The 13,412-nt window shown below is 33.2% G+C and overlaps 1 protein-coding gene across 1 annotated transcript in view; it reads right to left on the bottom strand.

Moving 5' to 3' along the window:
- LRBA (LPS-responsive vesicle trafficking, beach and anchor containing) overlaps positions 1-13,412 on the bottom strand; it is a 771,345-nt gene that overhangs the window by 82,273 nt on the left and 675,660 nt on the right. Inside the window, exon 48 of the mRNA XM_011973242.1 lies at positions 3,110-3,277. Within this exon, the coding sequence (XP_011828632.1) occupies positions 3,110-3,277 (168 nt within the window). The remainder of the gene's footprint in view (positions 1-3,109; positions 3,278-13,412) is intronic.

Genomic DNA, 13,412 nt, shown 5'->3' with positions numbered 1-13,412 from the left:
ATTATCACATAATCCAGAAATTCCATTTCGGGGTACATATCCGAAAGAATTGAAAGCAGGGATTTGAACAGATGGTGTACACCCATGCTCTTGGCTGCACTGTTCATAATAACCAAAAGATGGAAACAACCCAAAATGCCCATTGATATATAAATGGATAAACAAAATGTGGTATATACATACAATGGAATATTACTCAGCCTAAAGAGAAAGGAAATTGTGATACATTCTACAACATGGACGAATATTGAAGATATTATGCTAAGTAAAATAAGTCAGACATAAAAAGACAAATGTTGCATGATTCCACTTCTAGGAGGTATTCAGGGTAGTCAAATTTATAGAGATAAAAAGTAGCACTGTAATGTACAGGGACTGGGGGAGGAAGGAATGAGGAGTTATTGTTTAATGCATACAGAGTTTCAGTTTGGGAAGATGAAACATTTCTAGAGATGGATGGTGGTGATGACTGTACAAGAATGTGAATGTTCTTGATGCCACTGAACTGTAAACTCAAAAATGGTAAAAATGGCTGGGGCTGTGGCTCACGCCTATAATCCCAGCACTTTGGGAGGCCGAGGGAGGCAGATAACTTGAGTTCAGGAGTTCGAGACAAGCCTGGGCAACATGCTGAGACTCCATCTCTACTAAAAATACAAAAATTAGGCAGGCGTGGTGGCAGGCACCTGTAATTGCAGCTACTCAGGAGGCTGAGGCAGGAGAATCGCTCTCACGCAACTGCACTCCAGCCTGGGTGACAGAGCGAGACTCTGTCTCAAAAAAAAAAAGGTAAAAATGTTCAATTTTATGTTATATATATTTATCACAATAAAGAATTTTATTTGAAATTATAATGTGTTAGTTTAGGTGAAAGAAAAAATATAATTGAGCTTACACCTATATTCAAATATCTATCTAATGTCTAAATGGAGTATTGCCACTTTGAAATATCCTACCAAGTCAATTTAAAATTTATTTTCCCATTGTTACATGCACTGAACTCAGAGCAAGAAAAGATGGTCAAAGACAAACATAAGTCTTCTAGATCTCTACTGTACAATGCTGTAGCCTCTAGTTATCTGTGCCTATGTAAATGTATATTAATTAAAATTAAACATTTAGTTCCTTAGTCACACTAGCCACATTTCAATGTACAATAACTACATATGCTTCATGGTTTATTAGACAGTGCAGACACAGAACACACTACAGCACTACAGAAAATTCTAGACAGTGTTCTTCTAGATTAATTCACAGTAAACTTCCTTAAACAATCACTGGTATGTACGTAGGGACGGTGGTCAATCCAGAATAAAAATAAAAAGCCATAGAGTGACTCATAGAGGAAACAACTAGCTGATTGAATGTTTTACTTTTTAACTAGCCATGACAAACAGATATAGGCCAAGTGACATTTTTATCATGAAAACATTGCATAACCTTTAATGAAAAGTAGAGCTATTTATGTCATCTTGGACATACCAAGAGACAAGTCTTTTAAGTAATACGATCTTTCATTGAGAGAAACAGTGTTAAGCATATTTTCACAGCAACTCTATGGAACATTACAGAATTTCAAAATTAGGAATACGGAGATTGCATATAGTGACACAAAAAATACATACTGATGTAGTAAGTACAACCAATTTATGCTGGTACAAAAACAATATGCTGGTATATTAAGTACAACCAATCTCTTTTTAAGAGATTATAAAATCAATTCTACAGTGCGAATTCAGTTATATATCAGCTATGCAGAGATATGGATAATTACTAAGGATAACAGGAGAAAACAAAAATAGCTGGTATATTTGTTGAAGAATTATGGGCACTTAACAGAACAAAGTAATACTGTTCAAATATAGCCAAAACGAACAAAAAAAAAAAAAAGAAAGTAAATAGGCCTATGCTATTTTATCCCAACAATAAAATTATGCACTGTTTTGTAACACTACCTGTATGTTGCTCTCACCTCAATACCTTTAGGGAATCCTATGTATATTCTGTGTCATATACTCAGTTGATGTTCTGATAAAATAAAAAAACCCCTGAAGGAGTATTTTCAAAAAACTGAACAACTGGAAGAGTCTTTAAGAGTTTATGTGACCCAATTCTCTGCCCCTACCATTTTAAAAACTGAAACGTAGTAATTTAAAACTTGGGCAGTTTAACGCAAGTGTACATCTAGTACACAGTGCTTTTGTGTGCATACTAACTTATCTAGCACATAAGCCAGGTGATAATATGGCAATTTATTTAAATATGTACTTATATATCTTCTGCATGATCAGGTCTTAGTAGAAGCATAAAAGAATGAATCAAGTGCTAGGGAAAAATGACAAATCTCATACATTACAAATAATGTTTCTTTCAAAATGATATCTAACTTTCCCCACGAATCAAAGCTCCTGGTTTCCTAAATGCAGTTGTGTTCTAAAATTGTACGGATTAAGGTTGCATCATTCAATTCTATAATTTTTCATATGAAGTATACTGGAATTAGAAGGATGCATAATTAGATTTGAAATACTAAAAAAAGTAAGGTCTCCTACAGACTTTTTGGTGAGTGCTGCATTTGCCAAAACCATGTTTAAGTGTTTTACTTGAGAAAACAAATGACAAGAATAAAACAAGTTCAATAACATTTAACAACAATTTGATGACATAGGAAAGATTTGGACTTCAACCCCCCGCCATTAACTTCTATGTGGTTATATATGTTCTTAGGTATTACATATAAATATGTTTTATCACATTTCAATAAATTTATGCTCATAATCATATCTCTTTAATGAATTATTACTATTTTCCTACAAAAATCATGTGAGTAACCTCCAAATTTATATAAAATTATAAATAAGATTATCGATACCTTAACAGGTTCGAATAGAAAAAGCTGTCATCTTATATTGGGTCAAACATTTTGTTGGAAGGAATCTCTGGGTTCAAGTTCTTGCTAGGTCACTGAGAGACTATTCTGCTTAAGGCACTTTACATCTAGTTTCAGTTTCTTCATCAGTAAAATCAAAGGATGGAGGAGGTGTTCTCTAGCTCCTTCTAGTTTAAATATACCTGACTATAAGTTGCTTTCTCAATTCAGATAACTTACCTCTCTCAACACAGGATCAGTTATTGAATTCAGATTGACAGCTCCTTCATAGGTCAAGTAATAGAACACATTGAGGGCTCGGACAGCCTCTGGTCCTTGCTGTTTATAGCCAAAAATGAGATCAATCCATTGGTGAAGCTGGCAGGAAACAAATTCACTCTCCAGAGCCTGAAAAAAAGATATGGATTGTATTACTATGTTGAATTCCTTTTTAAAAATATAGAGAGACATTTAGAGCAAGCAGTAAAGTTTAACACTAACTTTACTGCGAACAAAGATTTTTAAAAAACAAAACTTGTGGCTGTGGTGGCTCACGCCTGTAATCCCAGCACTCTGGGAGGCTAAGGTGGGCAGATCATGAGGTCAGGAGTTTGAGACCAGCTTGGCCAACATGGCGAAACCCGGTCTCTACTAAAAATACAAAAATTAGCTGGGTGTGGTGGCCCGCGCCTGTAATCCCAACTACTCAGGAGGCTGAGGCAGGAGAATAGCTTGAACCTGGAAGGCGGAAGTTGCAGTGAGCCAAGATCACGCCATTGCACTCCAGCCTGGATGACAAGAGCGAAACTCCATCTCAAAACAACAACAACAACAACAACAACAACAACAACAAAAACTTATCTGACAGCCTAGTTGCTACCAGAATCTGTCCTCCTTTGTTTACAATTAGAGGTTTTCCAGCACTTGGCATAATTAATTATACTAAATGTGTAAGTTTCAGTATTCTTCTACTGTACTGACAGCACTAAGGAGCAGGACTGGGCCTATCTTGGTCACATTTGTAACTCAGAGCCTGACAGGTACTCGATTTATGCTTCAAAGAAAGGAGGCCGTACAAGGCAAAGACTATTTTGGGAAACTAAATGTGAAAATGTTAAAAATTTACTATCCACTTGAAATATTTATTATTTTTCTAGAATTAAAATATTTTGTAGTCTACTTCAACATCCGTAACCAAATTATTTAGTTATGTTGATTGAGTTCTTATGCTAACAAATTAGATCTTGTCGGGGATATTTATAATTACTGAATTTTTATTCTAGGTATTAATATCAAACCTGACCAAATATTTGATGCTATTAACATAATAGTGCCCGATAAATAATGAATGAACACAATCAAGTAGCTGGTTGAGATCCTAGGCACAAGATCCATTTCCTATCCATCATTATATTCCCAGTTACTAGTGCTATGCCTAAAACATAATAGATGCCAATAAATGTTTGGTGAATTTAATAACATTATAAATACTAAAGAGTTCTAAAAACTGAAGAGATTTTTTAGGAAAGTATTCATCTTTATATTATTTAATATTGTTCAAAATCATTCCAACATAAAAGTTTAGCATTATGGATTAGTTTAACAATAAATAATTATATTAAAATCAAAGAGTTTTCAAACATAAACTCTGAAGCTTAATTAAAAGTATACAGTAAGCTGGGCGCGGTGACTCATGCCTGTAATCCCACCACTTTGGGAGGCCGAGGCAGGCAGATCACAAGGTCAGGAGATTGAGACCATCCTGGCTAACACAGTGAAACCCTGTCTCTGCTAAAAATACAAAAATTTAGCTGGGCGTGGTGGCGGGCGCCTGTAGTCCCAGCTACTCGGGAGGCTGAGGCAGGAGAACGGCATGAATCCAGAAGGTGGAGCTTGCAGTGAGCCGAGATGGCGCGACTGCACTAGAGCCTGGACGACAGAGTGAGACTTTGTCTCGAAAAAAATAAAAATAAAAAAGTATACAGTAATCCCCCCTCATCCACAGGGGTTATGTTCCAAGATCCCCAGTAGATGCCGGAATCTGCGAATAGTACCAAACCCTATACCTATATGTACTATGTTTTTTCCTATACATAAATACCTATAATAAAGTTTAATTTATAAATTAGGCACAGTAAGAGATAAACAACAGTAACAACAAACTTGAACAATAATGATATACTGTAAAAATGTACATACCATAATAAATGTTATGTAAATGTGGTCTCTGTCTCTACCTCAAAGTATCTGATTGTACTGTACTCACACATTTTCAGACCTTAGTTAAACACAGGTAACTAGAATTCTGGAAAGCAAAACTGTGGATAAGGAGGAGACTGCTATACCAACTTATATCTGGTAATGTATCTCATTGAAATTGATTCTTATTTTTAGAGAAGTCTATGATTGTGATGTATTTTCAGTATGGCTTGCTGCTATGTTATAAGAGATCTGCTAGTTTTAAAACAAAACTGACCAACTTATATAGCAAATAACCAATGTGATATAAACCATCTTGTGACAAAAGACGTCCCTATTCCTTTACATGTGGACACTTGTGTAAAGATATGCTTTATTAAAATAAGTACCTATGAAAAAGAAATGTTTATAAATACAAAAAATATATTTCCTTTAATATTTAACACAGCTTCACAATATTATCACAAATATAAAATTGAAAACATACTTTTGTAAACAAAACTCTAGGCAATTCTCACATTTCAAAGTATACCTTAAATGAAATATGCCTTACAAATATTTAGCTAGTTTCAATTGAGAAAGTTACTGTTTTAGACATCTCTTTTAAAATGCTTTACATTTACAAATTTATTAAACAGATATGACAGCACAAAACTGCTTCACATGTTACTTGAAATAAGAAGAGAGAAGCTTATGATAACTTTAAGTAAATGCCTATTTTAAGTACATAAATTTGAAAAAAATCTAGGAACTACTAATGCAAGTTACACACAGAAATGATACGTTGGTTTCATTAACTGAGACCTTGGGTAGGGATGGGGGTAGGGGGTAGGCACATTTACAATGACACATAAAAACAGCAATTGTCTTAATTTGTGTGCAGTGCACTCCACACAAAAGCCCTAAATATGTTCAAATTAGAGCAAGCTGCTTGATTGTCACTGCAGTCTCATGTCACATTAATGCATGACAAACATTAAACCATACACTTAAATGGCAATTTATATCATTTAAATGTTTACTGCCAGACTAGCTCATCACTCATTTAAATGTGACTTTCTGACAGCTAATTTCAGTTAATTTTCTCCAATTCACTTAATTAGAACTTTCAATCAGGGAAGGACCTACACATATCTTCGTGCTTACATCCTTTTTGGTGGCTGTTCGAAATCTGAGTTCATAAACTGCCGAAAAGCTCTACTATAACAGATTAGCATGTAATATCTCTGAGTTTGCAAAAAATATGACTCTGTGAAGCAAACTTAGAGTACATACTCTTAGAAAGAACCTATACTTATTTAAGTAAATAGTACTCTCGCCAGTAAATAAAAAACGTGTAATTCATATACACACACCAGTGAAACAATAAAAAAAACCCTGCATCCAAGCTAATTAAAAATTAATGATTTCAAAATTGTTTAATAAGATAAAACAGTCAGGAGTCTCTTGAGTGTCCATGGTGTTGTGATTTGAGACCATAAAATTCTAGAAGGCTCAGCAAATGACAAAGTACAAATGTATTTCCTCAATATTAAAGCTCTAAAAACTAGGGCAATTTTATTTTATGTGTCACCAGACAAAGAACTGTTGAGTTTTCCTTATAGCTGACTACTTCTTTATGCACACTCAAAATGGTAAAGTTGGTTAGATTTCAATGCTTAAAGCTTTGTATCTTGATACTGCATCAGAATTTTAAGCAAAAATGCTGAAAGGAAAGCTACTGTGTGCTCATATCAAGCTGCAAACACACATGCAGAGATCGCCACAATGCCATGATTCAGACCTCACCTTACATTGTCATAGGTCAGTCCTTAAGGAATTGACCAGTAATTCGCGGAACTATTGGCAAAATCACTTCCAGAAGTTGATAAACACATTACCTTCATGAATAAACTTTAATTTCTCAAACACTCAACTAAAAATTCCATTAGTCAGCTTCAAGCATGTCTTGCAATACACCAAAGCTTTAAAAAGGGAACTAAAAGAATAATGTGGTAAGTATAAGAGAATTCCAAGAAGTTTCAAAGTCATTTCAGTACGAAGTCAGTTCAGAACTTTAATATCCTTTTGCTATCAGTGAATGACAACTACGTAACCAAAAATAGGTAATGTACTTAAGACTTGAGGGAAGAGAGAAGGACAGGCAGGAAGAAATTAAGGGAAAAAATACAAACAATACAATTCAAAATGGAATACCCTGAGGTTTCCTTTTATAACTCCCATTTTTAAGATTTAAAAACATAAATCATGAAACCTATATTAAAATACCTTTTTTATATATTGATTTTTTAAAAAAATTCTTCATATACAGAAAATTCTCATTTAGATCTACATTTTTAGTTACAAAAAAATGAAAAATGCCAGTGGAATGCTGAGCATTTGAGATTTTTCAAAGCCTTCAAAACCGACAGTCCTCATTAAGCCTGGAGTTAAATACGGTTTGCAGCTAGGGGATAGTAACATTCTTCCCATGCTGCTCTCAAACCTAACCAATCAATTGTTAGTACTCCCCTAGCAGGCTGCATACATCATTTACATCCAATGTGTGCTCTGAGTAAAATTTGTAAAAAAGAAAATCCACTAAAATGTCCAACACAATACAATAATATTCAACTCATCTGAGTTATTATAAAATAAATCAGTAACTAATGTCCAATTGTTAAGGATCAGATAAGACTATGAAAAGACTATCATATGAAACCTCACATGAATTGTCAATTCAATCCAGGGGGACTCATATTAGTGTTGACAAACTGTCTTGGGGCTGATATCTGTTTTTTTTAATGAGATCTATTAGGCAGAGTAAAAGACTTCAGATATGCTAAAAACTACAGTATACAGATGTCAAATACACTTATTACTAACTTTCATTTGTTTGTTCTGCATACAGAATATCAACAAATTAAAGCTTTAATATTATGAAGATAATAGTAAATTATTCATAAATAGGAGGTTTTTATAACCCTGTGTCAGAAATAATCACAAAGTGTGTGTGTGTGTATATATATGTGTCTGTGTGCATGTTTAGCAAATCTCACTGAAAGAACACAATCTATGCTTTCCTGAAACTAACCCACTTAAGAAGTAGATTATTTCTTTATAAAAAGTGTTATATAAAATTATTCTTGTTTTCTATAGTGGAGTCAAAAAACATGATAACATATAGAAATAGCTTTTTCTGAGAAACTCTAGGCTATTTGAGAATAAAAATTCTAAACTGAAAGGCATAAACCGTGTATTTAATCTACACATGCATTAGTGATATACTAGCAATTTCCTTTTGCTTTCAAAAAACCAAATTTTTGCCAATGTGAAAATTATGTAAAAATCAAGACAACCAATTTCAATCAACAAAGGAAATTATTAGATAACTGTTTACCTCAAGACCAAGAAACCTTATTTGTTTATTATTTATGTTTCTCATACTTGTCATTCCCAGCTTAATGCTAATATTTACTTATTCTTTGGCTAAACATTCTCATACCACTCCATTAAGAAAAGAAACTAAATAAAAACTAGTGATATACATGAAATAAATGATTTTTATAAAAACTTAAATAAAAAGATCAAATATTCTTTATACATTCTTTATGACCAGAGAGAATAGGCCTAGGCAGCCCAGATAAACATTTCTGCACACCTGTACTACTACTTCCGCTCCCAGGCTTCTAGAAGGCCCAAGGTACAAAGGTTCTGACACATAAAATGCCATAGCTGTAAGTTTCAAAAGTGAAATGAAAATCACTGATTCACCCTCCTGACTTTGATATACATTTACTTATAAGATGTATTTAATCATATTTATAATGAATGAAACATCCATTTTGTAAAATTTTAATTGTACTTATAATTAAGAGTCTTAATTCATTTGAACATAGATAATATGTTTTAAAGGAACTGACATTTAGATTGGCAAGGTGGTAATATACAAAGTTATAAACTTGGAATTTTAAGTATTTTTCATTTTAAATCCATGTAATACGGCCTTCTTCCTATACAAACACATACACAGAGATTTAAAATGAACTGGTCTGTTATGTTTGCATGTGCTGGATTTCAAACACTAGTGGTAATGTTTCCTTAACATTGATATATGACCTTTGTAATTTACATTGAAGAAAGCTGTTTTTTTCAGCCTAATTAGAACTGTTTCAAATTTTCCTGCTAAATATATGATATAAAGTCCTTTCAACTTTTTTATTCTAGAGTTTCTTTCCATGTCAACTTTGTTCCAATCAAAATATGCTTTGAATTAAATGATTTTGATTGAATATGTGGATCACATTTCACTTCTAAGATGTAAAGTCCAAAAAGGAAAAGTTTAGCCTGTTCAAACAAAGCAAGAGCAGCCACTTTGCGGAAAGCTATTCACATTTAAGAAGACTGACAAATTGTTTGTGTGCACCATTAGGTCTAGTTTCTGCAATAGTTGCCAGATTTCCTGTCCCCCTAATAAGATGCATTAACTCCTTAAATGCTGGCTCTGAATTTGCAGTGAATCTGAGTGACTTTAGCAAATTTCAATTTTATCTATAGGTAAATTTCGTTATTTGAAATGAATCTAAAGAAAATAAAAGAAAATTTGTGTTAACTATGTTGTATCAAAACTTTCTAACGAAGGTCACAGAAAATTAACATTTTTTCATATTGGATGGATATAAATTTAGAATACAAATATGTTTTATAAATGGGGCTTGCCAGAAGTGACAAATTCACATTAATCCTCATTAAAAAAAAAAATGCATCAATTTAACTAATTTAAAGATTATGTCTTCAGGTAAAACACAATGGAAATATGTAATAAACTAAAATCCATCAATATGAGCATCAATTTCCTCTATACTGATTATATATAAATCACAATGCTTCAGACTTCAGCTGTTTATCTTAATATACATATATATCAAAAATGTGAAACAAGCTTTATACTATTTACAAATAACAGTTTAATTTTGAGAGCTTAAAAATATGTGTGAAGTTGTGACATTAAGATTAATAAGTCTTGAGGCCCAAGAAGGTAAAAATGGACGATCAAAGATTTAGGAAAAAAACTGTGGGATGCTAAGAATAAAAATTGTTATCAGACAGTTTTAAAAAATGAAATTTAGTCAACAACATATTGAAGTTCAGCCTGAAAAGCAGATAGAGAAATCACTAAAAGGGGTTCCGTACTTCTAAACTGTCCTTGAACTGTTGGGCAGAAGAGATATTTTGAGCCAGCAGCACACAGTTCATTTCTACATTTATATCATTACTAAAGAAAAGCGTGAGTTAGTATCGTATCTTGATATAACCATCAAGCACTCGTACATCTTTTGGCAGGAGAATCATTCTGTCTACGATTGTTATTGTGTAGTTTTAAATGGACTAGTCAACCAGCTGTTATATATTTTACACACTGAAGGCCATGTTTCCTTTGAAATTCATAGTTTTAATCTCAACTGAAGTCTGTATTGCTGTGTGCCAAGATCAAAAGGATTAGACAAACTTGCACAATTACCTTCCTTTTCAGAGATATGATTTTTAAAAAATGTTTAAAATACTCCTATATACTGACATTTTATCCAACTATTTTCTTTAGAACTACAGAACATTAAAACATTTAATTAACATTTCAACCTTAGGTCACTTTTCATCTAAAATCTAGGAATTCACAACATACAGATATGTTAAACTAATTACAGTATCACACACATAGGGATATTGAGCTTTAAAAAAAAATGCTAGTAAAAATGGATGGGGAAAATTATACCTATTTCTTGTATGTGTTTGCATTTTGCAAGTCTTTGTTCAGAAAATAATTCATAAAGCTTACAGTGATACATATGCAGCAAGATACATTTAACAAAAGAGAAGTGAGGCAATGCAAAATTTAAAATAAGGAGATATCACATAAAAACCATGAAATTCCTAAATACTTGTTTTAACAAATCTATATATGATGAGCTATGTATTTGCTGCTAAGCTTTCTAGCAGGCAACATAAAGAAAGAAACACGAACAATTACAGGAGACAAAAATGACCATAATGTAAAAACAAACCAGATGGCCTGGAAAAACACATTATTTCTATTTGTAAGATAAGAAATTCCTCCCTTGGCAATATGATGGAATCCAGGTATGCAACTCTCAGAGGGGCTGAGTTAATCCTGAGATAGATTTAAAGTATAGACAAACGGGGAGACCACATATTCTTCAGATAATCTTGCACAAACATTATTTCTCTTAGGGAGGCTTTGAATGGTAGGTTCTAGATTGTGCTACATGATAAGTACCTGGAATGCAGACATTTTATTTTGTAAGTTAAATGTAGAGCTAATATGCTTCAATAACAGGTAAACTGAGTCCCAGGACTAATAACCTCTTAAGAATGTGAAGAGCATAACGAGAAGGACACATCCTGTATGAAAGGCAGGCTCACCATCACTTGGAAGGTAGACTAGCCTACCTTAAAACAGGCTCAAAGGTAAACTTTCTCACACAGATAAATATGTATGAAAAACTTCCAAATTCCAAACATGATGCTCTAATATTTACAGACATTAAAATGTTTAAAACAGGTAGACTAGATGTTCAACTCTTTAAAAAATTAGTAAAGTATCCCTAGAAACTTAATGTTGAGGACTTTAAGTTGCTGTTATGCTTTCTAAGATAAACTAGTCATAAACATAGTTATAAGTAATTAAAATATTAATCTAAAGTGGTCAATTATCCACCTAGGTATAGAAAATGAATAGGTTTCCTCTTCAGCAGCCATCACAACAGGTATTAATTTACTGTATGAACTCCTGTAGGTTTTATATTATATAGTCAGTTACAAAAGGAAGGAAAACAAAATAAGAAAAATTTAATCCCTTCCCATTTGCTTATCCATATAGATCTGATAAATACTAGCAGTCTCTTGCCTTTGAAGATGGCCAGACCAGAATCTCTACTTATTGCCAGATGTAGTTTAATCCCATGAGGATTCCAGACAAAAACAAGGAGCTGTCTGCATGGCACCAATGATTCCCTGGACTTACTGCCATAAACTTATACTGGCAAATCAAAATCCTTGGCAAAGTAGAACATTTATTATGTCAAGACTCCTAAGAATATCCAATAAAGAAAAACTTGAATTTAAAAAAAAGCAAAAGTTGCTGAATATAAAGCATTAAGTTCAGCCAGAGAATCAAATTACATCTGCACTTACTTTGTGTATGCGATTGTATACTTGTATATTATATAGGACTAAAAGTATACATTCTGCAACTTTCTATTAATGTTAGCATCTCTCTAATCTATTCATTCAATAAATATTTATTGAGTGGTTACTAATGGTCTTGTGCTAGACTCTGGAGATACTGAAATGAGACATCCCTTTGGAAGAAGAGTGGGGAGCAAAAGGTCAGCTCTAAGACTACTACCATAGTCTAAGTGAGAGGTAGTGAGAACCTTAGTCAAGAAAATAGCATCAGGAGTGAAGAGGGGACAGATTTCAGAAAGATTTAAGATACAAGTTATTACTTATAGCAACTGACTAGCTACATTTCAAGTGATCAACAACCACGTATGACTCGTGGTTATCAACTGGACGGTGAGGCTTTATTCAGTTCCAAACACTGAATCTGCATCCAGATTTTGATTCAAGACAGAATGCAGGAGTTAACAATACTTAACACTTTTAAAATACACCTTATCTTACTGAAAATAAAGATAACCCTTACAAAGTACAAAGTAACTGCCAGACTAAAATGACCTTCAATGCAGTTTTGAAGAGGCTATTACAATTCTCAGTGCCATGAAGAATGGCTATACCTTAGAAAATGACAGCAGAAATATAACATCTTCAAGTGTGAAACAGACATAATGTCCTACAGTGTAGATTCTTCAGCTACTTATAGATCTCTGAAGAAATGTGGCAGCGTCTGAAAGATGGCATTATGACTATCCTCTAAACAATAAAGGTAAAAGGGCTAATTCTACCAACTATGTTGTCATCTATAAACTTTCCATTCTTAAAAGTCCTTAGAGTTCTTACATTTTGGCTACTCAGCTCTATCAGTTATGTCCTTTAAGAATTACCATATAGCCATAGACTACAACTTAGTATAGGGGACATAATCTTTGCTGAAAGTCAGATATATGAAATCTGTAATGTGCATGTATTCACAAAACTCATAAAAAACACTTCATTTTAGTAGCAGATAACAAGTCTCTGTCTACTTCTAGAGATGTTTTAACATCTACAGTAACACTCTGACTCCCAAAATTTTGGGTCTGAGTCTTTCTGCATTTTCAATTGAATAATGATTAGTTAATAGGGTCAGTCTTTTAAAATTATTATTATCATTATTTCATTTATT

The sequence above is a fragment of the Mandrillus leucophaeus genome, unplaced genomic scaffold (genome assembly GCF_000951045.1).
Source record: "Mandrillus leucophaeus isolate KB7577 unplaced genomic scaffold, Mleu.le_1.0 Scaffold136, whole genome shotgun sequence".
NCBI classification, from domain to species: Eukaryota; Metazoa; Chordata; class Mammalia; order Primates; family Cercopithecidae; genus Mandrillus; species Mandrillus leucophaeus.
This window is presented reverse-complemented; position numbering and strand designations above follow the sequence as displayed.